The sequence below is a fragment of the Euleptes europaea genome, chromosome 4 (genome assembly GCF_029931775.1).
Source record: "Euleptes europaea isolate rEulEur1 chromosome 4, rEulEur1.hap1, whole genome shotgun sequence".
NCBI lineage: Eukaryota > Metazoa > Chordata > Lepidosauria > Squamata > Sphaerodactylidae > Euleptes > Euleptes europaea.
This window is the reverse complement of record NC_079315.1, coordinates 19,109,197-19,135,644: the sequence shown is the minus strand read 5'-3', so window position 1 is coordinate 19,135,644 and position 26,448 is coordinate 19,109,197. Positions and strand designations below refer to the sequence as shown.

General features: G+C 46.8%; 1 protein-coding gene across 1 annotated transcript in view; it reads right to left on the bottom strand.

Annotated features, from left to right (window-relative positions):
* The window catches only part of CPLX1 (complexin 1), a 176,834-nt gene extending 153,322 nt beyond the window's left edge, over nucleotides 1–23,512 (bottom strand). Inside the window, exon 1 of the mRNA XM_056848251.1 lies at nucleotides 23,386–23,512. Coding sequence (XP_056704229.1) covers nucleotides 23,386–23,416 — 31 coding nt within the window. The 5' untranslated portion in view covers nucleotides 23,417–23,512. The remainder of the gene's footprint in view (nucleotides 1–23,385) is intronic.
* Between the last annotated feature and the right edge of the window lie 2,936 nt (nucleotides 23,513–26,448).

Here is a 26,448-nt window from a genome sequence, read left to right as displayed (position 1 = left end):
CCAGATCAGACTCCACTGCTTCAAACCACCACTCTTAACCTCTACACCATGCTGGCTCTCAGAAAGTCAAGCAATACCCTCTGGAACACCATTGGAATGGGTGATAAACTTGCCACTGGTGGTCCCAGTGTCCAGGATGTGGGAGTACTCCTGTGCATACCCTACTTGGTAGAATTTCTTGGGAGTCCTCTGTACCTATTAAGCCTGCCCACATCTGAGGTTCTGTTTCTTGGCCGAGCAAAAAGTGTGATGGCAACTGGTTCATACATATCTATATGCACACACAAGTTACATAACCATTATTATTATGGGTAGGGAGTAGAGGAGGGGTCTTTTACATTGCAGGGACCACTGAGTATGGGGAAATACGTTACAACCCTTTCTGAGATTTGACACCATGGAGGGCATCCAACAGCCTTATTATTTGCAGTACCCCATAGATACTTGGCTCTAGTTCAAACATCTAACAACCCAATAGCTGAGCTTCAACGTTCATATTTTCAAAAAAGAAAACCTGAAGCAAAGGCTTAATGCATTCCTGGTGGGTGGCTTCTCCTCTATCAGTCACTGTTTCAATGATCCACAAGGATTTTTTTTTTTAATGAAGCTCTCTGTTTTGAGAGATTGTGTTACACTGCAAGCATCTAACCTATCGAGTGCCTTTTTCTAAAAGATGTTTACTGCTTTCTTTAAAAAAAGGCAAACAATGAATAATTCATATCAGATACCTTCAGCATGCAAACCACTCAGGTTGTTGAGAACTTCCCTTATCTGACAGATGCATTTTGGGTTGTTGTTCTTTTAGCAAACTATGAACAGCAGAGACATTTAAAACTTTTGTGAAGATGCAGTTCCAGCAAAAAAAAAGTTATGGGCATTGCGCTTCCAATAAGTATAGCAAGTGTTTTTTGTTGATATAAAGAGAACAATCTTCCCTACTGCAGTCCCACATTTAGCTTCATAAGGAGGACTTAAGGGATGTTTCAACAGTCTTCTCATCCAAATTTCGCCCTGGATTTTGTAGCTCTGAATTACCTGGTCTTGTTTCAGAAGTGGAGCTGGTGCATTAGGAATTCGCCATCGTTCCATTTCTCAATTTTGCCTAGAGCACTATAGATGTGCAATTAGCCACAGTTTTCCGCATATTTTTGCTCCTCTGTGATATGTTTATTTGTACCCTTCCTTTTTTTTTTCTTCCTTTCATGGAAATCAAGTTGGCTTGCACAGAATTCCCAGGTGGTCCCCCATCTGGGCACTTCCGAGACCCAAACTTGCAAGGTTGCTGCATTATATGCCCTGAAAGCATAACCTCGCATGAAGTTACATAAAGAAAGTTGGGACTGCCTTTATCTCGGGATCAATATATGAATACCTTGACACTGCAAAAATAAAATATTGTGTGTATGCATGGTTGTACACCAGGGTTGCCAGCACTGGGTTGAGAAATACCTGGAGATTTTGGGGGTGGAGCCTGAGGAGGGCGGGGTTTGGAGAGGGGAGGGATTTCAATGCCATAGAGTCCAATTGCCAAAGCGGCCATTTTCTCCAGGGGAACTGATCTCTGTCGCCCAGAGATCAGTTGCAATAGTGGGAGATCGCCACTAGGGTGCCAGGTCCCTCTTCGCCACTGAAGGGAGATTTTTGGGGCACAGCCTGAAGAGGGCAGGGTTTGGGAAGGGGAGGGGCTTCAATGCCATAGAGTCCAATTGCCAAAGCGGCCATTTTCTCCAGGGGAACTGATCTCTGTCGCCCAGAGATCAGTTGCAATAGTGGGAGATCGCCACTAGGGCTGCCAGGTCCCTCTTCGCCACTGAAGGGAGGTTTTTGGGGCAGAGCCTGAAGAGGGCAGGGTTTGAGAAGGGGAGGGGCTTCAATGCCATAGAGTCCAATTGCCAAAGCAGCCATTTTCTCCAGGGGAACTGATCTCTATCGGCTGGAGATCAGTTGTTATAGCAGGAGGTATTCAGCTAGTACCTGGAAGTTGGCAACCCTATTGTACACATATATGGTGGTATTAAGATTCTTTTTGTCTGGCATTTTACTGATACATAGGAGCACATCAGTCAAATATCACACAAAAAGAATCATGCTGTAGTCATGCCTGTGCTTGCTTTATGGTGCTTTATGCTATTTTTAGGACCCTTCTTTTATGGCTTTTTTAAAATAATTGTATCCTGTTTTATGATGTATTGCTGCTTTTAAAAAATATGAGCTGTCTTGAGAGCTGTCACTGGAGAGGTGGCATCTACATTTTTTTCTAAATAAAGCAAGTAAAATAATAAAACTGGCAGACTCTGAGCTAGGGTTGCCAACTCTGGCTTGGGAAATTCCTGGAGATTTGGAGGTGACGTCTGGGGAGGGTAGAGTCTGGGGAGAGAAAGGAGCTCAGCAGGGCTGTGATACCATACTGTCCGCTCTCTGAAGTTGCCATTTCCTCCAGGAGAACTGATCGCTGTCATCTGGAGATCAGTTGTAATTCTAGGAGAACTCCAGGCATTACCCAGAGGTTGGCAGCCCTGCTCTGAGCACCCAAGTGGACCTGTGACTGGCCAGGGTACCCGATGCCTCGGGTAGAGGCAGCAAGCACTGATCTTGTCATCTTTCATTTTGCACCAAGCCTGAAGCACTACATTGTTAGAGCTGTTGCCCTCTGAAGACCAAAGGGGAGTTATTCCGTAAAGCTGGGGGCCCTTTTCCATTTATCAATGTCCTGACTCCTGATACTTGTCCCACACTCTCCACTGCAGGCACAATCCTCATCTATCCTTTGGAGCCCTCCCAGAGTGTCCCCCCCCCCAAGAGAATCGGGAAGAGTGGATTGTGCAGACAGCAGCACCAAGAAGCTAAACATGAGGAAAGGTTCAAGGAGCTGGGTATGTTTAGCCTGAAGAGGAGAAGACTTAGAGGGGATATGATAAGCATCTTCAAGTGCTTGAAGGGCTGTCATATAGAGGAGGGTGCCAAATTGTTTTCTGTTGTCCCAGAAGGTCGGACCAGAACCAACGGGTTGAAATTAAATCAAAAGAGTTTCCGTCTAGACATTAGAAAGAATTTTCTAACAGTTAGAGCTGCTCCTCAGTGGAACAGGCTTCCTCGGGGGGTGGGGGGGGTGGTAAGCTCTCCTTCCCTGGAGGTTTTTAAGCAGAGGCTAGATGGCCATCTATCAGCAATGCTGATTCTATGACCTTAGGCAGATCATGAGAGGGAGGGCATCTTGGACATCTTCTGGGCATGGAGTAGGGGTCACTGGGAGTGTGGGGGGAAGGTAGTTGTGGATTTTTTGCATTGTGCCAGGGGTTGGACTAGATTACCCTGTTGTCATTAAAATGGCAGCTGTAGCGATTGGATTCTATGGCATTGAGGTCCCTCCCCTCCCAAACCCCACTTTCCTCAGGCTCCGCCCCAAAAACCTCCCACCAGTGGCAAAGAAGGACATGGCAACCTTAAGTATCAAAGGAGCATGCCTATTACATTAGATGCTGTGGAACAAAGGCAGGACAATGCTGCTGCAGTTGTCTTGTTTGTGGGCTTCCTAAAGGCACCTGACTGTCTGAACAGACTGCTGGACTTGAAGGGTCTTGGTCTGATCCAGCAGGTCTTTTCTTACGTTCTTATGAGGTCACCTTGGCTCTGTGGGCTTCCCATTACCCATTCTTGGGCTACAGAATACCTCAATGAACTGTGGAGCTCTTGAAAAATGCCAGCCACCGCTTATTTGCCCTTCCGATGCCATTGGTGAGGTTATGCATTGTTTGCAAATGCATGTGAACAATAAATAATAGACTAATGTCAGCCTCCTTGATGAGTTTGCCCCAAATGAAATATGAAGGAGGCCCGTTGCCACATTTGCTTACCCTTGCTTTTTCAGTTGCACTTAATGCCTCATTTTAAATCTTTTATAAATGACCACATTATCTTTTTATCTCTCACCCATGAAATGCACAGATTTCTTTGAAATGCTCTTGCAACCCCCAATGTCAGCAAAAAAAAAAAAAAAATCACAGTGGAAGACTTGCCAAGGAGTTATTAAAGCTAATGTCTTTGACCTCATCCTCGCCATAATTTTCGTTTAAACAACATGGCAATTTTTTTTTAACTTTAGGAACTTACATCTGTTTCCCATTGGCTGCAGGAGCCCTTTGGTTTATAACTGAGTCACAGTTTAACCAACTAAGTGGATCGTCCCTTGGGGAAAGAAATCTAGGACACCCTCTTCTTAAGGGCAGCAGAAGAGAGGAAGGTCTCGCTTTGAAGTGTCTATGCAAGTCAGGGAATTTTTTTTAAAGCCTTATGCAACCACCTTCATTTCTTTCTTTTCTATCCCTAAAAAGCATCTCAAACCCAAGGTTAGTTTGAGGCCAGTTACTGGATTACACAGTGGAATGTAAATTGTGGAACTTCCTGTCCCAGGATGTGGTGATGGCTGCCAACTTGGAAGGCTTTAAGAGGGGAGTGGACAGGTTCATGGAGGAGAGGGCTATTCATGGCTACTAGTCAGAATGAATACTAGTCATGATGCATACCTGTTCTCCAAGATCAGAGGAGCATGCCTATTAGATGAGGTGCTGTGGAACAAAGGCAGGATAATGCCACTGCAGTCATCTTGTTTGGGGGCTTCCTAGAGGCATCTGGTTGACCATTGTGAGCACAGACTGCTGAACTTGATGGGCCTTGGTCTGATCCAGCATGACCTTTCTTATGTGGAGGAGTAGGGAATTGAACCCAGTTCTCCAGATCAGACTCCACTGCTCCAAACTACTGCTCTTAACCACTGCACCATGCTGGACACCAAGGTCCTTTATGCATGGGTACCTTCACTCACATTCACCCCTGGACTGTCTCGGTTGCTCCTTGGAGTTATGCATGAGTTTTCCAACCATTAGAGATGACCTCGCACCCAGCCCCTCACAAATTCCAGGTCTTCCCATTCTTGTGAAATCCCGATTCTTCAGTCTCCTCTGAGATCAGCCCAGGTGAAATCATCCTCATCTCCATGCATAAGGCAAAGTGCAAGACAGGGGAGCTGGGGCAGGGGGGTGATGTTTTTCTCACAGTAAGCACTACAGCCAATTACAAAGCAGCGTTTCAAGGAGCATGGACACAAATGCTTCCTAATTTTTGTTCCCCACCTGGTTTGTCTCACATAAGAAAGGGTTTTGAAATGACGCTTGGGTTCCACCCCCCCATTCCTTTTAAAGAGCTCAGTTTTTTTAAATGCTTTTTAAAACAGCACTTGGGTTTCCACCAGATGGAGAGGGGAACTGGACATTTTTCTCGCAGTAAGCGCTACAGCCAATTACAAAGCAGCGCTTTCAAGGGCTAGGACTCAGACACTCCGGAATTGAGCTGGTGCATAGCAATTTTTGGATTCACAACAGAAAAGTGTGGGTCGAGCGAGCATCGGACCCCAGGTAAAACTCCCATGCATAAACAACCCAAGCTCAGATTTCAAAAGCTCTGCATCCCATCAGCCACACATGGAGCCAGCGTGGAGCAGAGAATAGCCAGGGGAGACGCTGGTCTGATGTAGGAGAGGTGAATCATGGCAGGCTAGAGGCAGAATCTGGTAGGCCTAGAAAAGAGTCTGAGTAGACCTTGAAGCTTGGGGTAGAGCCAGGAATGGAATGGAAAAAAAATTCCAAGTAATGAACACAGCCTAGTGGGCCACTGGGGAAGCCAACGTGGCTTAGAAGAAGAGATAGCATCATGCTGGCAGATCAAGCATGAGCTGCGGCTGAGTCTGGCAGGAGGACATGGTGGGGCCTTAGGGTTGCCAGCTCCAGTATGGGAAACACCTGGAGATTTGGGGGGTGGAGCCTGAGGAGAGCAGGGTTTGGGGAGGGGAGGGACTTCAATAGGATATAATGCCATACAGCCCACCTTCCAAAGCGGCCATTTTCTCCAGAGGAACTGATCTCTGTTGCCTGGAGATCAGTTGTAATCCCAGGAGACCTCCAGCCACCACCTGGAGGTTGGCAACCCTATGGGGCCTGGCGGGCTTGAGGGTTCGGTCTTTACCTAAATAACCTTTGACAGGTTACCTATGGAATTTAATGGCTACTCAAAGGAAGCCCAATCTTGGCTATATGCCTGAGCACAGTTTTATTGCTCAAAACAGTTGGTAACGCACACTCCTACTGGAACAGCTCCACCAGACAAAGGCAGTGGTCTCCTTCCCTTCTCTGACCTTCGCTTGAAACTAATGATCTCCCAAGCCATACAATAAATAGTTTAATTGACTTTTCAGTGAAAAGGGGTTGGAGCTCTCAGCTGCAGAGCTGCTCCCTTTGATAACTCTCTCTCTCTCTCTCTCTCTCTCTCTTTTTTATGTACAGATTGTTATTTATTAAATACTACCGCCTGGGGGAAGTGCATATGTTTCTCCACACTGCTGGTAACTTCAGGGGAGAAAAAACAATTCCGTAAGAACTGGGATACTGTTGGTGCCACATCTCCTTCAGAAGAGAACATCGTAACCAAGGTCATTCAAGCTTTGATGAGAAGAGGGAGGATTTTATCAAGCGAGTGAAACAAAACAATAACAGGAGCTCCATCTGTATATGGAAAGTGTCGTTCCCATCAATTTGTGGCAAATGTCATTCCCATTCCTCTTCAGGGTATCCCCCAACTTCCACAATTCGGGATCTCCACTTAGCACAGAGCCCCCATTGCTGAGAAACTATATTTTTGTGTCACCAAACGGTATGTGCAAAATGTAAGTAGTTACTAGGAGCATATGCATGCATATCTTGTTAGTAAGAAAGGGGATATACTAAGGTCAGGCAGGAGCCGGGATGATTAGATGTTCTCCTCTCAACCAGCCCTCCCCATCTATTTTATTATTCATGCAAAAAATAAACAAGGTGCAGTAATACAAGCAGATTTTGGGGGGGGGGATCATGAGAAGGAGGGAACGGACGGCACCCTGCTCTATCAAATTATAGCCCAGATCTTAATCTGCAGCCACTCTCTGGTAGTTTATTCATGGGTACTTTCACTCACATTCGGCCCCAGTCTGTCTCGGTTGTTCCTTGGAGTTATGCATGAGTTTTCCCTCCATTAGAGATGACCTCGCTGCCAGCCCTCACAAACCCTGGGACTTCCCGTTCCTCTGTTAACCCGATTCTTCCCTCTCCCCTGAGCTCAGCCTAGGTGAAATCTTCATGCATAAGGCAAAGTGCGGGACACACAAGCTTGGTTTCTCTCACAGCCAGTTACAAAGCAGCGTGTAAAGAGGCAGGGATTCAAATGCTTCCTGCTTCCTCGGAGCTCTTTCTGAGCAGAAGAAAGGCTTTTTAAAACTGAGGCTTGGATTTCTCCCCCCCCCCACCTTTCAGATTGCTTTGTTTTTTATTCTTATGCAGCAATTGGGTTTTTTGGGAGGGGGGATTTTCTCTCATAGTAAGCTCTACAAAGTAAGCCAGTTACAAAGCAGCATTTAAAGGGGCAGGGACTTGATTTGAGCTTGGAGACTGCTGGTGCAGAGATTCCCAACAGGAAAGTGTGGGTCCAGCGAGCAACGAACCTCAGGTAAAACTCCCAGGCATAAACGACCTCTGGAAGCAAGCCCTGTGACAACTTGGGCGGAATCAATTACTCCACTCGACTAATGGAACAGGCTGCCTCTCCTGAAGTCAGGTTGGCCCCAAACATGGCTGTTTTCTTTCTTCCCCCCACCCCCCCATAGGCAGGTCCAGTAGGTCTGTACAACCATTGGCCAGCAAACAAAGCTCAGCAGCCACATATTGTGAGCAAGCTCCCAGGTGCTTGACAACCTCCGTGTGTTGGCAGCTTCAGGTGGAGAGGAAAAGGGGAGGTTGCAGCTCCTTCTGGGCCACTATACACGGCCCGACAGCGGCGCTTGGCTTGGTGGCTCGTAAGCTGCCCGGCCTGGTCCACAGACTCTGCTGCGGGCGTGTGATAATGCTGAAGCGCAGAGCTGGCTCTTACCCTGTATCTCTGAAGCTCGTCAATGCGCATAAAAGAAAATATGAGATCAACACGCATGAGATGAATATGTGGTTTGACGACAGACAAATAGGTATTTACTCAGGTCTTGTGTTATAGGCGTGAACATGTGAAGCTTCCATAAACTGAGTTAGGGTTGCTAGGTCCCTCTTCGCCACCGGTGGGAGGTTTTTGGGGCGGAGCCTGAGGAGGGTGGAGTTTGGGAAGGGGGAACTTCAATGCCATATAGAGTCCAATGGCCAAAGCTGCCGTTTTCTCCAGGGGAACTGATCTCTATCAGTTGGAGCTCAGTTGTAATAGTGGGAGATCTCCAGCTAGTGCCTGGTAACCCTAAGGATGAATGAGAAGGAGTTGAAACTGAAAAATAAGGGGGGGTTTAGAATGGCAGATCATGAAAGAAAGAGAGAAAACAAAGGAGGAGAAACCTATGGGAAAGAGTTAGAGGAATGTAGGAAAACGCAGCACAAGGGTTTGTTTGTTTGTTTGCAGCCACACTCTAACAGGGCTGCCCCTTGGCAAGATCTGTCTGTGCAGGAGCTGGGTAGAACTGAAGGAAAAAGGAAACCATCGACTGTTGGAAGATCATGACTTTATTAGGAGGCTGCATCCTGGCAATGACCGTAGCTTATGCTGGCTCGTCTTGCCTTGCTCAAATGCTGGCTTGGCTGATGGCTTTAGCCCGATGTGAGAAGGAAGGGCTTCCCTCAGCCTTCTAGTGAACTTTGCTGAAAGGCCGAGACAGCAGAATCAGAGATGCTCTTTACTGTGCTCTGCCTTCCCTGCATCCCTGGTGGCTGCAGTCAGAAGGACATCAGAATTATTTTAATGCATTCCATGAATACATCATGACGCTGCCTTCAGGGTAGGTTTGCCAGGTGCCTCTTCGCCACTGGCGGGAGGTTTTTGGGGCGGAGCCTGAGGAGCTAATACCTGGAGGTTTGCCTTCGCAGCAGGCCTGTGGACTGCCAGAGCCCCCACACAACAATTCATAGCAGTCCAGAATAGAGGGTGGGGGAGAGAAATAGGAGACCAAAGTGGCGATCAGCATTACCCTGGGCATGTAAGAAAGGGCCACAAGAGCCAAGCACCGACACCACCCTTCCCGCCCTCCCTCTCACGATCTGCCTAAGGTCATAGAATCAGCATTGCTGACAGGTGGCCATCCAACCTCTGCTTAAAAACCTCCAAAGAAGGAAAGCCGCCACCTCCCAAGGGAGCCTGTGCCACTGAGGAACCGCTCTGTCAGAGTGTTCTCCCTAATGTTCTTCCTGGAGGGACTATGAATAGGCCTGCTAATCTGTGGACCAGATCTGAATCTGCACATGACTCTGCTGCTTTGAAAAGCTCAAGTGGTCAATCAGTGTTTGAAGAGAGCTGCAAACAAAGAAAGATGTTCTATTCATAATGAAGGGCCCTTGACTCGGGCCTTGTTTCATTTGATCCAGGTGATGGTGCAATCAACAGCTCAGTCATTTTTGAAAGGTAGTGCTGGACACAGTTTATAAGGCACTTAAAAGATGCTAGGACTTGAGACTGTGTGGAGAGAGGAATCATTCAGCCATGCTAACGTGAGTTCTTGGTTCATAATGCAGATGCAGAAAAATTATCACTGCCAAAACACCCAGCGTAAAAGAGGCCCCACTTTCTGCCCTCTGGGAACAGTTCGTACATGCTGAAGCTGTGGAGAACTATTCCAGATTTCTTGTTCACCAGTGAAAGAAACTGGATCCTGGATAGTCTCACTAAGACTGCCCTGTATTCAGGAGGTTTTCAGTGCTGGTTTATGCAGGTCAGGGTAGTATTTTTACATATAGTTCTGTTATATAAAGGTAAAGGTAGACCCTTGTGCAAGCACCGGGTCATTACTGACCCATGGGGTGACGTCGCATACTGATATTTACTAGGCAGACTTTGTTTACGGGGTGGTTTGCCATTGCCTTCCCTAGTCATCTACACTTTACCCCCAGCAAGCTGGGTACTCATTTTACCGACTTCGGAAGGATGGAAGGCTGAGTCAACCTTGAGCCAGCTACTTGAAACCAACCTCCACTGGGATTGAACTCAGGTCATGAGCAGAGCTTTTGACTGCAGTACTGCAGCTTACCACTCTGTTATATAAGACGATTAAACACACACACACACACACATATGGCCCAAAGAGAGTAGTGTGAAGAGCTGCCCTAGTGAGATAGTCCAGGGCTCTCCGTGTATCCATAGAGGCAGTTTGGCACGGCCAAGACCACTCGAGCAGAGATGCCGTAAGATCAGGGCCACAATAGAAAGCCATCAGAAAAGTGCAAGGCTACAGGCTCTGCACAGAGCACTCAGTAGGATGGCCAACCTCCAGGTACTAACTGGAGACCTCCCGCTATTACAACTGATCTCCAGCCGAAAGAGATCAGTTCACCTGGCCTCTTTGGCCATTGGACTCTATAGCATTGAAGTCCATCCCTAGACCCCACCCTCCTCAGGCTCCACCCAAAAAAACTCCTGCCAGTGGCAATGAGGGACCTGGCAACTCTAGCACTCAGCGATGATGAAACCGGCAATGCCTGAATGGCCTAATGAGCGACAGCTGTTCTGCATTAAGATAGGGCCTATTTAGGCAGGCAGTGAGGTCAGTGCTGTGTGTGGGAGCAACTTGTCCATTTGCAGCTACCCTGTATCTCTGTCATTCTCTGAACTTCTGTTACCCTGACCTTGGAACCGAACCTGACCTTGAATTCGGATTACCCCCTGCTTAGATGTTGGACTCGAACAGCACGGTACCTGCCCTCGGACTGGTTTCCTGCTTACGCTACCTGCCTCTGGCCCTTGTCTCTCACAGCATTCCAGACACAGTTCATGGAAGGACTTAGTATTTGCCACCACCACTGCTTGTAGGGTTGCCAACCTCCAGGTAGTAGCTGGAGATCTCCTGCTATTCCAACTGATCTCCAGCCGATAGAAATCAGTTCCCCTGTAGAAAATGGCCGCTTTGGCAATTGGACTCTATGGCATGGAAGTCCCTCCCCCCCAAAACCCTGCCTTCCTCAGGCTCTGCCCCAAAAACCTCCCACCAGTGGCGAAGAGGGACCTGGCAACCCTAACTGCTTGATTTTTGAGTTGAAGAAGCCTTGGTCCAGGTGGTTATGCATCCCAGATGGTGTCCCTCAGGCCTCTCTGAGAGCCACCTCCATAGTGGCAGCTGCCAGAAGGATCTAGTATAGATGTGTGGGATGGGAAGGGAGGAGCAAAAAGAACTGAAGCTGCTTCTTCCATGTGCTCACAGTTTCCACCCACATATACTGGGAGATGAATACTCTCTCAGCTGCTTCCACTGGAGTGGTTCCACTTTATGTAAGGAACAAGATGGACTCTTTCCGTATGTTGGACATTCTACAACCTCCATGGGGAACTGCAGGACGCACAGTTTGACAATCCCATCCATCCCCAAGTTCCCCACCACCACCAGCTTTCATAAATTCTCAGGGCCTTGAGCAGGCTGGTTTCTTCCTCTACTTTTTCCCATTAACTGACACTCAGTTGGTCTCAAAGTTCGATCCCTTCGAACATACTCGGTCCTCCCTCGGCCCTTTTTCTTTTTTTCTTTTTTTTTTTGCTTAATGCACCAAGTCATGTTTATCTGCAAGTTGGAGTAGGCCTTCGAACAGAGATCCTGATCTTCTGTAGGTTTTGCTGTTTTTACCATTTGCATGTAGGGTTGCCAACCTCCAGGTACTAGCTGGAGGTCTCCTGCTATTACAACTGATCTCCAGCCAATAGAGATCAGTTCCCTGGAGAAAATGGCTGCTTTGGCCATTGGACTCTATGATATTTAAGTCCCTCCCCTCCCCAAACCCTGCCCTCCTCAGGCTCTGCTCCAAAAACCTCCCACCAGTGTAAAGAGGGACCTGGCAACCCTATCTGCATGGGGGCTAGCCCCTTTACTATTAGATATGGCATTATAGTGAAACCAGTTCCCACTGTGACAGCATTTGGCCCCGAGTGGCTGTTTCAAATGCCAAGGCCACCCTCAGGGAACAAAGGCCTGGTGACAGTTGACTGAAGGGCATGGATGGTAAGGAGGGCAGGTTGGGAGAGAGGATGCAGCAGAAGCTCTGGGAAAAGGCTTATCAACAAATATCTGCTATGAGTGCTACAGCTGCCCTGGCCTGTGTGACCCAGGCTAGATGGTCCTGTCAGATCCCAGAAGCTAAGCAGGGTTGACCCTGGTTAGTATTTGGATGGGAGACCACCAAGGAATACCACAGGCACTATGCAGGGGCAGGCAATGGCAAACCATCTCCCATCTTGCCTTGAAAACCCTATGGGTTCACCATAAATTGGCTATGACTTGATGGCATTTTACACACACACATATGAGTGCTACAGCAGTCGGTTTGCTTCTGTTGACTACACATATAACTTTGGCGTATGTCACCCATGGTCTTTCTAAAGCAGGACTTCCCTGCTTTCCCGTCTTGCTACAGTCCACTGAGCCTCCTTTAATTTCATTGTTGGGGGCGGGGTCAGCAAATCCTCAGAAAAAGCCTAGAGGATAAAAAGGACATCTGCAGGGGAAGGGGAGAATTGGGGGGGGGGGTCAACATCCCCTCTTTTGCAAACAGAAGCACTGTTCCATTGGTGGAACTGCAAGTTCAGATATATACCATTTTTTAATATATGTTGTACACCTTCATGCATTTTACAGGAGTTTCCTGACTCCATGCAAAGCCCTAGAATTCTCTTAACAACCTGTCAATAAACTATCCTACAATGATAAGTGTGCTATCAAGTCATAGCTGACTTATGGTGACCCTTCAAGGGCTTTTCGAGACAGGAGATGAGCAGAGGTGGTTTTCCATTGGCTTCCTCTGCGTAGCTACCTTGGTCTTCCTTGGTGGTCTGTCCTCCAACTACTCACCATGGCCCACCCTCCATAGCTTCCAAGCTATTCTGGCTGCTAAATAATCCTATATGTTTGTCTAATGCGATCATTTCAGAATTATCTCGGTGTAATTAGCATTTCCTTTGACTCCAGCCAGTTTAAGGTACTGCTTCATCATTTTAAAAAATCTAGTTACAATTGTTTAAAAGTAATTGGAATTTTCCATTTGCAAAACAAAAGACATTACACAAAGCAGAAAAAAAACCCGCTCAAAAGAATATTGGAAGAGAGTGAAGTTACTCATCAATAGTCACCTTTATCAATACGCCACCTGGTTTTGAACAATCAGTGCACATGTCTTTTTTTTTTTACCATAACTGAGAAGAATGATGTGCGTTTGTGCCCTTTAGGCTTTTAATTGCCATATGAATTTGAATCACCTTTCTCTAGTACAATCGAAGAGACTTGCACTGTAAAATACAGAAAAAAGTAAACAACCAGGCTAAACCATCACAACAGAAATGCAGCATACACCACAATTCATGCATGGACGGATGACCTGTCCCTCTCCCAGCACAAATGCTTAGGTGCTCTAGGGTTGCCAACTGTCGGGTAGTAGCAGGAGATCTCCTGCTAATTCAACTGATTGCCAGCCAATAGAGATCAGATCACCTGGAGAAAAATGACCGCTTTGGCAATTGAACTCTATGGCATTGAAGTCCCTCCCCTCCCCAAACCCCACCCTCTTCAGGCTCCACCCCCAAAATCTCCCGCTGGTTGAGAAGAGGGTCCTGGCAACCCTAAGGTGCGCACATGCCACTGCATTCCAGGCTACTAGTAGGAATGGGAAGCAGGTGCACACATCCTGTATGCCCATGCCTCTCTCCCACTGAGATACAAGTAAAAATGACCAGAGTGAAAGTAAGCTGGGGGGAAGAAGGAGGAGGAGGAGGAGGAGGAGGAAGAGGATTTTATATGCTGACTTTCTCTACCACTTAAGGCAGAATCAAACCAGCTTACAATCACTTTCCCTTCCCCTCCCCACAACAGACACCCTGTGAGATAGTGGGGCTGAGAGAGCACTAAGAGAACTGTGACTAGCCCAATGTCACCCAGCTGGCTTCATGTGGAGGAGTGGGGAAACCAACCCGATTCATCAGATTAGCGTCCACCGCTCATGGGGAGGAGCAAGGAATCAAACCCGGTTCTCCAGATCAGAGTTCACCACTCCAAACCACCACTCTTAACCACTACACCATTCTGGTTCTCAGTATTGTGTACAGCTAAGAAAATGGCCAAAGTAGTACATCAAGCCTTCCAAAAGTGATAGTACTGGTAAGAAATTTATGTTAATTTTAACCTCTGGGAGGAGGAAAAATATGAATACTTCAGCATTTGGTAAATGTCTAATGCCACCTCTCCTGGGAACCCGCCTGTAGTGGCTTACCAAATAAAACAGAAAAGCAGGATTTTTATAGAACCTTATGCTGATTCCCCATATGTGGCTGAGCCTGCAAAGGGATGGCCACATGTCCATAGCAATGAATATAAAAAGCGGGAGTAAAAGCACATGAAAATCCATGAAAAAGTATATGAAAATCACCCAAAGGACTTAAAATATGCACAGCCAGATGGTCATTGCATAGAAGGAAGTGCCTTAGAAATCAAAACACCTGACTGACTGGTGGTAAAGCTGGGTGAGAGAACAGGCCATAAAGATATCTTTAGAATGATCTAGGGTGCCACCACTAGAAAAGCCCTACCTCAGACCTCTGCAGAGTGCATTTCAGTCAAAGAAGAATAGAGTGTAAGGCAACATCAATAGGTATTATGGAGCAAACCAGAACAAACTAGAGGATGTACAAAGCACAGGCCAGTTCAGGGTTTAACAATCAATATTTTGTATTGAGTAGTAGTAGTAGTAGAAGAAGAAGAAGAAGAAGAAGAAGAGGAAGAAGAAGAAGAGCTGGTTTTTATATGCCGACTTTCTCTACTACTTAAGGAAGAATCAAACAAGCTTACGATCACCTTCCCTTCCCCTCTCCACAACAGACACTCTGTGAGGTAGGTGGGGCTGAGAGAGCTGTGACTAGCCCAAGGTCACCCAGCTGGCTTCATGGGTAGGAGTGGGCAAACCCACCTGGTCCACCAGATTAGCATCCGCCTCTCATGTGGAGGAGTGGGGAATCAAACCCAGTTCTCCAGATCAGAGTCCAGATCATTAGCCAGATCAACACAGATCAGGCCCTTTGGATCTCCTCAAACCAAACTGGAAACCCAGGCGCATGTTTTCCCCCAGCATTTCTGTCACTGGGTGCATCCCCACCCTCTGCACGCAAACCCTGCTCTGAACCTCTAAGCCATTTCTCATCGGAAGTATGGCCGACACCAGCACATTGGCTGAGGAACTGCTTGTCACATGATTTTCTGGGGGCTTTTGGAGCCAAAGTGCAGCAGAAACCTTCGGGCTCCAGCATCAGTGGGAGCAGTTGCTCTATAACCATGCTGATGAACAAATAGGAAGGCAGTGCAGATGAGCATAGACTGAGCTACTGTGTCCCTTTTACCATGCTCTCAAGAGGACGTGAGCCACAGATTTCGACTGAGTCAGCAGCACCATGTAAAGCGCATTACAGTAACCAAACAACTTATTCTTTTGCAAAGGATCTCCCGTCCTTCTACATTGCTCTCTTCCCTACTTGGGATTTCCCACCCCCACCCCCACCCCACACACACACGCACACACACACACTTTTGCTTCTTGCATTTCTTACATATTGTGTGAGGAATGCTAATATGGCTTTTTACATCTTTTAGAAAAAATTAAAAGGTCATAAGAAGAGAGTTCCTGCTCTCACATGCGGTTTCGCAAAATCTTCAGGAGTCTGTTTCAGCGGCAAGACATTTTCCCAGAGCAGCTTACCATGCCACCTAGCAGGGGTTTTAAGAATTGTTATTTGCTTAGAAAGAACTCAAGAAAAGGCAGAGTTTGGCATTTTTCCTTATTGTCTGCGGACATCGGAAGGCACCAGGAGGGAACCGGTAGGCATGAGTCACTGAGGAGGAAAACATGTTCAAATCTAAAAAACCCATTAAGATCAAAATAAGCAAATGGCAATAGGAGTCTACCTCTGCCCAGAACAGACTTCTTCCTTATTCTTATTCTTTACTGTCTCCCAGATTCATTCAAACTGTCTTTGACCAACTATCCCCCCAACCAGTTTACAATATTAAGGAACTTCCAAGAGAACACAAAAACAGGATCACAAAGGAAATGTTTACCAACATTTTGTATTTGCACCTGGATTGCCACATACTCAACTGTCCCCTGTCCTGCTGTACCTCTAAAATTCCTTCCACCTTAAACCATCTTCTTTGAGTTCTCCTGCCTGTCCACAAGAAGTCGACATCTATCAAAGGTCAAACATGGCAGTGATATCATTAATCTGATTGTGCAAAGGTCAATGGAGCCCCTGTGCAAAAAGTACATTCACCTAGAGAAGACACATGAATGACACCCTAAACCGTGAGTTATTATTATGTTTTTGTACCGTGAGTATTGTTATGTGTTTGTACTATCAGAGAGCCCTGCCCTGAATAGCCCAGGCTAGCCTGGTCTCATCAGATTTCTGAAGCTAAGCTGGTTAGTGCTTGGATGGGAGACCACCAAGGAACAAGAGGGTGGCTATGCAGAGGCAGGCAATGGCAAACCACCTCTGTTAATCTCTTGCCTTGAAAACCCTAGTGGGTTGCCATAATTTGGCTGCAACTTGACAGCACTTTACACACATGCCATGGGAGGAGAACACTGATTGGATCCCCTCTCCTACTTCAGCTACAAAAAAAATGTCTCTAGCCAGCCCCACTCAGTATTTTTTAATCAACATTTCATTGCTCTTTTCTCTCAGACTGCAAAGTTCCCCAGAAGACAACTTTATGATCATTTTGATTCATTTGCTTCCCTAAACCTTGCCTCGCTCTGAATTCCAAAGGCCTGGCTGGCTGCCGGCTGCAAAGGTGACATTGCTCCAAGGTCAATCTCGAAGCAAATCAGCTCCAGAATTCTAAATGGGCTGCAAATGCTTTTGAAGGGGCTTGGACGTTGGGCTACCCCTGGTTTCTAAGTAAGGACGGAGGAGCTTCATGGAGGAGAGGGCTAGTATTCATGGCTACTAGTAAAAATTGATACTTGTCATGATGCATACCTATTTTCTCCAGTCTCAGAGGAGCATGCCTATTATATTAGGTGCTTTGGAACACAGGCAGGATAATGCTGCTGCAGTCGTCCTGTTTGTGGGCTTCCTAGAGGCACCTGGTTGGCCACTGTGTGAACAGACTGCTGGACTTGATGGACCTTGGTCTGATCCAGCATGACTTTTCTTATATTCGTATGTAAAGCTTTAAGAGGGAAGTGGACATGTTCATGGAGGCTAGGGTTATCCATGGCCGCTAATCAAAATTAATATTAGTCATGATGCATTATGCATATCTATTTTCTCCAGGATCAGAGGATCAAGCCTATTATCTTAGGTGCTGTGGAACACAGGCAGGATAATCCTGCTGCAGTCATCTTGCTTGTGGGCTTCCTAGAGGCACCTGGTTGGCTGTTATGTGAACAGACTGCTGGACTTGATGGGCCTTGGTCTGATCCAGCATGGCTTTTCTTATGTTCTTATGAGACACAGTGTAAAATACACATCCATCGTGGGGGGGGGGGGGGGGAGAGAGACCTGTTAGAATTTGTTTCGCATTAAGGCATTTGCGCCCTGAGCAAGCCTGGCTCTTTTTGAAATCAGTTAATTTCAAATTGCCAAACAAATCAATGGAAACCGAAACCTGTTATTATAACCTCCAAAGTGGTAAAGCACACTTTGGCTCGCAATGCATTTCCAGCCTGTCCTATGCGCTTCGCCTCTGTGCTTCTGTATTGATTTCCTGACTCACTTCGCCCGGTTCTCAAAATCGAGGCAGCCCTGCATTTGTACTGAGCACATTCAGAGGTGCAAAGTTTTCTTCTAATGCCACAACTCGTGGCGTGCCTGGCCTTAGTGCCGCTGCAGCCGACACTGAGCCCTTGCTGATGTAACGCCCAAGAGGACTCTGCGAGTAAGTTTACGTTATGAAGCGGCAATTAAAGAGCTGATTTGTTAGAAGGATGTTGGGTGGTTGTTGTTGTTTTTACACACACCCTCTCCAAGAAGTATGGCAGCACAGACCTAATTAAAAGCACATAAATAGTATCACCAAAGCCGGTGGGATTTCTTACATCTTTCCTGTGAGTCATGCGTTCACTTGTCTTAATGAACCACAAGCATCAGAGTACGGCTTTCACATTCGAGGTTCAATTCATACATTAATTTTCTGGGTGGTGGCCTCCACAACGAACACACATGAAATTGCCTTATACTGAATCAGACCCTTGGTCCATCAGAGTCAGTATTGTCTACTTGGACCGGCAGCGGCTCTCCAGGGTCTCAGGCTGAGGTCTTTCACATCACCTACTCGCCTAGTCTCTTTAGCTGGAGATGCTGGGGATTGAACCTGGGACTTTCTGCATGTCAAGCAGATGCTCTACCACTGAGCCACAGCTCCTCACATCCAGACTGACCTAAGAAGAAGAGATGGTTTTTATATGCTGAGTTTCTCTACCACTTAAGGAAGAATCAAACTGGCTTACAATCACCTTCCCCTCCTCACAACAGACACCCTGTGACGTAGGTGGGGCTGAGAGAGTGTGACTCGCCCAAGGTCACCCAGCTGGCTTCATGTGGAGGAGTGAGGAAACAAATCCAGTTCACCAGATTGGCCTCTGCCACTCATGTGGAGGAGTGGGGAATCAAACCTCGTTCTTTCTCCAGATCATAGACCACCGCTGCAAACCACCACTCTTAACCACTACACCACGCTGGCTCTCTTAGGTCACCAGTTCAAAAACTACCACTGGCCTGAGTTCTCCTAACATGCACACACATTGGCACATGCCCATGTGGGCAAGCCTGATATCAGGACCCTCTCTTGGAGATCCATGTCTTCTGAGATACACCCACATGCCAACTGAAGGCAATCCAATGCCTGCTACAAACGATTTGTTCCTTTGGGGAGGTTTACTTCGCTTTGACAAGAGCTACCATCTCCTCTGTAATTGCCACCCCCTTTCAGAAACAGTCTTCAGACATTAGTAAGGAAACAGCTCCCTTGCCTCTCTGTCAACTTGTGAAGGCCACGACTGTGTCACACTTTTCCCTAGTGATGAGTGACATCTTAAGAACATTTCTCTGGGTGTAAGCTCCATTGATTAGACCTGAGTAGAGTTTTCTGTATACCAGTTTAGGATTGCTCTCTCTGAGAAACACAGGCACCTTTACAGTGCAATCCTAAAGAGAGTTACAAAAAATTATCTTAGAGCTATAATTGAATGTTGCAATATATTGGTAAGTGGCAAAGGCCAGAACAAATATTTTGAATAAAAAAAAGTTAAGACAGTTAAGAATTATCATATTAGGTTGGATTCCCCCTCCCTCCCCCATCTCCTTTGCACAAGGGGAAGGGAGTTCCACTCATGCAAGGTGAGGGAACCTGTGATTTCTTCAGATCCCCACCACCAGCTGCAGCTCTCCCCCTTCCCAAACCACATCCCATGAGATTCCCAAGAGTCCCAGAAACTTCAGCAGCAGCATTCTTGGTGCAGCAGATGGAAAGGGGAGGCCAAATTCCACTTTTCTGAGCTCTTCTCCCAGTGCTTAGAATCTTATTTCTTATATAAAAACAACCTTTTTTCAAACTTCTCTGAAAAAAAGCAAATTTCCCCCTTTACCTAAACACCTCTGTTGGTTCCATTTCTGCCCCTTTGCTTGGAACTTCCTTTTGTCCCTGATTTTCTTTCCTCTCCCATCTTCCAAGCCACCCTCAGGGTCAGTTTTCCTGCCCTCCTGAAACAAAAGCCAGTCATGTCTTTGCTAACATTCACCACCCTTTGGATCCTTGCCTCTCCTACCTCTGGTATCACCCCACCCCCATGTCAAAACACAAGCATCCAGCTCCTAAGAGAAGAAACCAGAGGCCCCTTCCAACATCCTTCCAGTTTTGGAGTACTGATGGTATGTCGGCACATATTTGGTGTTATTGGGATGGATCCTACACCTCTCCCACCACTCCATTGAGTAGCGTTTGTTTATTAATACCTTTATACCCCACATTTCCTTTTGACTCAAGTGTGAAGCCTTCCTCCAGTATAAAGAAAAGCCACTTAAGTTGGGGGATGCTTCCTCAGGCTGGAGGAAGGAGGATGGTTGGATCCATCCCACCACTGGTATTCTACATGCATTTAACCTGAAGCTAATCCTAGGGGTTTCCAAGAAAGCCTGGTTAGGATTGAGATGTTCCGGTAATATTAGAGAATTTGGAATGGATAGAACTTTGGCAGGGGGATGGGGGAAGAGACCATTTTAGTGATGCAGAAAATATCAATTTCAGAGAATAAAGATGAATGGGGATGGGGGGGAAACTACTCTGGACACGATCCATTCCACTTTGGGCATAGCTACACACATGTAGGTCCTGACCTGGATGGCCCAGGCGAGCCTGATCTCATCAGATCTCAGAAGCTAAGCAGGGTCAGCCCTGGTTAGTATTTGGATGGGAGACCACCAAGGAATACCAGGGTTGCTGTGCAGAGGAAGGCACTGGCAAACCATCTCTGTTAGTCTCTTGCCATGAAAACCCCAAAAGGGGTTTCCATAACTCGGCTGCGACTTGACGGCACTTTACACACACACATACACACATGTAGAGGAAATCATAGAATCAGAGTTAGAAGGGGCCATTCAGGCCATCTAGTCCAACCCCCTGCTCAATGCAGGATCAGCCTAGAGCAGTAGTTGCCAAACCGTTTCACTTGTGTACCCCTTGGCAGCCCATTTCCATAAATTGTACCCCTCATATTACCAAAACGTTTGTAATTAATATAGTTGCTCTTTTCCAAATGCCTTTTTCTGCCATTATTCAATGTTTTTCATGTACCCCTAAATGTCCTGGTTTGTACCCCTGGGGGTACATGTACTTTAGGTTGGGAACCACTGGCCTAGAGCATCCATGACAAGTGTTCATCCAACCACTGCTTGAAGACTGACAGAGAGGAGGAACTCACCACCTCCCTAGGCAGCCAGCTCCACTGCTGAACTACTCTTACTGTTAATTCCCCCCCCCAATATCCAGCCGGTACCTTTCTGCCCATAATTTAAACCCATTATTGCGAGTCCTATCCTCTGCTGCCTACAGGAACAGCTCCCTGCCCTCCTCTAAGTGACAGCCTTTCAAATACTTAAAGAGAACAATCATGTCCCCCCTCAACCTCCTCTTTTCCATACTGAACATTCCCAAGTCATTCAGCCTTTCCTTGTAGGGCTTGGTCTCCAGGGGGCAGCCTCTCCTCTCTCTGCCCTGCTGGTGGTCCAGAATCAAGAAACATAAGAGCAAGGGCATCATGGAGGACAGTGGGGGGTGGCTGGATGCAAGCGCAGGCTTTCCTGGTCTCTGCAGTCTGCTATAGTGTACATGTGTCAAGCATGTATATGAAGGGAAAGAAGAGGGTTGCATTGAGCCTTATACCAACACCACCCCATGGTTCACTCAGATGTAGTCACATAGGGTTAGATCGTGTTGGATTTTTTATAATACTACCCTTATAAAACTAACAAAACTAATGGGATCTAAGCAGCCTGTGTGCAGCTTAGGACTCAAAATGAAGAAATAATTGGGGGGGGGGGGGGAATCTGAGCACATTCCTTTTTTAAAAAAGGCTCATGCCTCTCATTTAATGGACTTTTAGATGAGAAAAAAAAAGAGCACCCTCCATTTTCTAACACACACCGGAGAATAAAATAGACCATAAACTGCGCCTGATACAGTAAATAGCGTCATCATATGTTTTTGGTGCAAATGGCATCCCTAGCGGAGCATAATAAACAATAATGGTACGTCTAACAGGATAATATTTGTTGGGAATAATACTACATTGCCTTGGATGACTTGCAAAAAAAAAATTACTGCAAGTGTATCAGTGACCTTCAGAGCAGGTCTCGAAATGCCAGTCACTGGAAGAGCATTGTGAAAAAATGCACTGTAATGCTACAGAAGAAGCAGCAGCCCTCCGTAAAGACGCTCAAATTGTGAAGTCATCAAATAGCTTCATGACTTGCACTTTGCTTATCAATTATCGGACCATGCCCCCCTCCCGCCGCCTCTGAACAACCAGAGGACATCCATTAAAAGACAAATACTAGCCAAGGTAGACCACAAGAAGACTCTTTCTTTAATGGTTGTCCTTGAGACTCTTACTGCAGTGTTCTCCGGTAACTGGTTCATAAAGATTCTATGTAGCCATGCCACAGAGAGAAATCAGGTAGAAATCTGTTTTCGAACCAGTTTCACTAGCATCACCCCCACACACACACACACACACACACACACACACACACCTAGGGCAGGGACATTTATCTGAGTGCACCGAAACTGATGTTGTAGAGATGTTTAGGTTTTCAGAGAAGTATAGCACCTAGGGTCATTTGATTAGGATCAACAGTTAACCAACAAAAGAAATACTACAGAGAGTAATTTACTTGTGGAACCCATGGCCACAGGCTGGAATAGTGACTAAGCTGATTTTTAAAGGGAACTCAGCAATTCATGGGAGGCTCACCAATGGCTATTGGCATATCCAGAGGCAGTAACCCTTTGAATGCCAGGGGGAGCAAAGAAAGAATGCTTTGGCTTCTATGTCCTGCTTGTAGCCTTCCGGGAGCAACTATTGGGCCATGCTGTAAAACGAGATGCTGGGTGAGATGGGTCTGATCCAGCACAGCTGCTCTTAAACTGGTGTGAAACCTGGTCTACATTTGCAATGTAGACATGTCATTATTCAAAGATCCATGGGAAATGATTGGATTTCATCCTGTAATAAAATACATCTGTTTCATTTAGTTTAGCTAACCCTTTTTCTCCAGTAGCCCTCTCTCCTTTTGCACTTTTGTGGGGGTATTTCCAAAGAGGTGAGCAGTTGATCGAAATACATCTGCTTAGATAGAACAGACCCTTGGAAGTTCAGCGACCAACTGTATGCTTGAGGCAAACATTCTGTACTGCCCTCTACTGACCATGAGATTCAACAAATGAATACCACTGCACTTCAGGGAGTCAATGCAAGTTTTACATTTCAGACAACTCATATGATACACAGGAGGGGGAGAATAAGAAGCAAATTTGCAAAACGAAAAAAATAATTACATCAATTGCTTATCTCAATGGTCTGTGTTGGGCTTATTCAAATCTCTCAGCCAGCAAGTTTTCCAATGTCAAATTTACATTATTTGCCATGAAAATTCTTTATAAGACAGCATCAATGCAGAAAGAAAGGGAACGAAGACACGGCGACCACCGAGCAATTACCAAAAGCACCATCTACACCACATGCCCTTTCGTGACAAAGTCCATGGCTTCCCAAGAATTCCTTCCCATTGAGCAGTCCCCAAACAACATCACTTTGCCCTTACCTCCTAAAGCTTGTTTCATTACAAATTCCATGTTGATGGCTTTAAATTCCTTTCCACCAGATCAGTTCTCACATGCAAGTTAGATGCAGACGAGTTCTCGAGCAGCTTCCTGCAGCTGAATTCAGAAGGTTAAAAAAAAAAGATTCGCATGAGGGTTGTTGTCTTTTGGAATCTGGCTCCGGCTATGTGCCTTACCGCATTAGATCTCCTCATCCTCCCAACAGTCTATTGGGTTGGTTCCCCCACCCCTCCATTCACCCAGAACCTGAAGTTACTTCCTAATGGTTTGGACAGCTAGACAGCATGGTGTGTTCCTTAACATAGTGTAGTATGATCGTTAGGGAGTAAGAAAAAGAGGAGCAATCTATCACTGACATACTGTCATGGGATAGCACTGAATTAATGGGGAACTATTCTTGGACTGAGGCACTATTCACTCTGAATCTTTCAGAAGAAAATCAAGCACTGTAACAAATAAAAACTGTGCCTTCATTTGCCATTTAAATAGATTGTGGCATTTAATTGAATTTTCTAAGCACCTGTTTCTTTTTTTATGCTGGGCCATTTAGAAGGAGCTATTTAGTTCAACGTGAAATCTGTTGAGTTTAGATGAGTTCTCACCGGCAAAGAGTTAAACTCTGTAGTGATTTTTCAGAGAGGGTTCTTGAGGAGGAGAGAGGGAGCTCTAGCAAAGAGAGGAGGCAGCACTGGGGGGCATTTGAAGGTTGAAGCACTTGAGCGCCTTGAATTCTCAGCAGTGGGCATCGCTGTCAATACCACCTAATGGCTAACCTCACGCTGGCATCATTGACCGGCAAAGTCACTCCAGTCAAATATCAGGCACATTACAAGAAGGGTAACTGAATGCCAATTGACTATTGAAATGTCATTGAAATCATGTAAGCTGGAAGCACCTAAAGCTAGACTGACTGTATCACCTCTGAAAAACAAGGTCAGTTTCTTGAAAAGTCACCGGGAAGTTTCTCTGGGATTTGGTGCAATAATTGATAATCCTGACATTGGCTCAAACTGCGGCACAGACTTTCAGACTGAGACAACAACATTAAGGATAGTAACTGGCAGGTCATCAAATCCTTTTTCTTTTCATCAAGTGCTTTTCCATAAACAAAACTCTATTCATTATTTGAAATCACATGGAACTGTATTATCAAACTTGAACTCCAGAAGGGAATGGGATTTCCAGGAAGAGGAAATTACCATTTAAACCCAGTGATGCCCCCCACTAGATCTGCAGAGAAACATACATGTCCCCAAGAGCTTCATTTACAATGCCCTAGAGATCAATCCCATGCATCTTTACTCAGAAGTGTCCCACTGTGTTAAGTGGGGTTTAAACCCAAGATTGAAAACCCGGTCACGTAAGCTGTTTATTTTATTTTTCAATAATATAACTATCCAGGCAGGCTCTTTTTTCTTGAGAAAAGGGGGAACGAGAGCTAGCGAGAATTTATCAAGACAAAAACAGTGAGCTGCAAGACTGCATCAACTTGCCATTTCCCTCTCTCCAAACTTCTGTGTTCGAGAAATATTGTGACCTCAGACTCCTCTTGGAGGAAGAAGAAAAAAATCAATGCATGCGCCAAAGGAACAGGAGGCATGCTTCTAATCCCAATGAAGTTGCACAGCCACTAGGCAAAACACCCTGGGAAGAGATGTTTTAAAAATGCACACTGTACTTTGAACCAAGGGATAACCAGAACGCGATAACCTTTTCCCAAGCAAATAAAGCTGTCAGCCCGGAGAGCCTGCAAGGACAGCTCGCCGCAAGTCCCTCCATGCCCAGACCGGGGAGGCTACCGCAAGCAGAAACATCACCACCATTAACACTCTCCCCACTTCCGCACACAGCCGAGGGACCCATCTGGGCGAAAACACGCAGAGGAGGTTTCAGCACCTAGGACAGCTCCCCCCCCTCCCCGCACCGCTAGCGAGGAAGCCCGGATCGGCGAGGGGAAGAGCTGCAGGGCGTTTCAGCACCAAGGACATTTCCCTGCATCCGGGCGGCGCCGAGCCCCAAGCACGCGTTGCCGAGCACGGAGGCTTCAGCACCTCGGACAGTTCCCCGAGCCTCGCCGCAAGACCAGGGCGGGAGAAATACCTGTCCTCTTGGGTTCCAACGTTACGGTCTCCTCTTGAGTCGCGATGGGGGATGTTCTTTTTTTTTCCTCCTCCCCCCCCCTCTCCTCCTCTCTCTCCTTCCCCAGTTTTTTTTCCTAGCAGATCAAGCTCCTGCTCCTCGCCGGGTCCATGCGTGCCTCGGGGAGCGGAAAACGCCGTTTGCTGAAAGGGGTGGCCGGCTGCAAAAGCGCAAGAACTTCGGGACAACGTCCGGGGCACGACAATGAGCCAGCAACAGAGGGAGGGGGGGGAGAGAGAGAGAGAGAGGCAAGCCGAAAGCTCGCTACTTCAACGACTCCCTCTTTTTTTTTTTTATCACGGGATTTCCGGACCATCCCACTGACACTATTCCCTCCTTACACTACGCTGGCTCCTTCCTCCTCCTCCTCCTCCTCCCGCCACCGAGGCTGCTGGATCGGCATTTCTCGCTCGGCTCTCGCTTACTCCTCCCCCCCCACCCTCCCCGATCCCACGGTAAGGGTTGCGGGAGGTTAGCAGCTCTACCTGCCGCAGGAGATGGCTTTTCCCGCACCTGCAGTCGGGGATGGGGGCATATGCGGGGCTTGTCTGGAGGACGGGCCGCTCATCCGACCTGCGGCCATCTGGATACATTTGGAGGGGGGGGGGATATACCCTGACAGGTCTTGCCCGCTTGTAGCTTTAACAAGCTAGGGTGTGGGGGAGCGGGGGGGGGGCAACGACCGCGTTTCCATTTGCTGAACTGAGCAATGTGCTGTGAGTAATTTATACGTGGGATCATTCTAATCGGAGACCTGGGTTGGTGGGGGGAAAGGAAGTATGGAAGGGGGGGATGCGAAGTCAGCAGTTTTCTCTGCAAAAAGCTTCCCTGAAGCGGAGTTCTCCCGCCTTAGGCCCCGTGACTGAGCGCCTTCTCCCCGCTCCAGTCTCAAAAATCTGGGAACA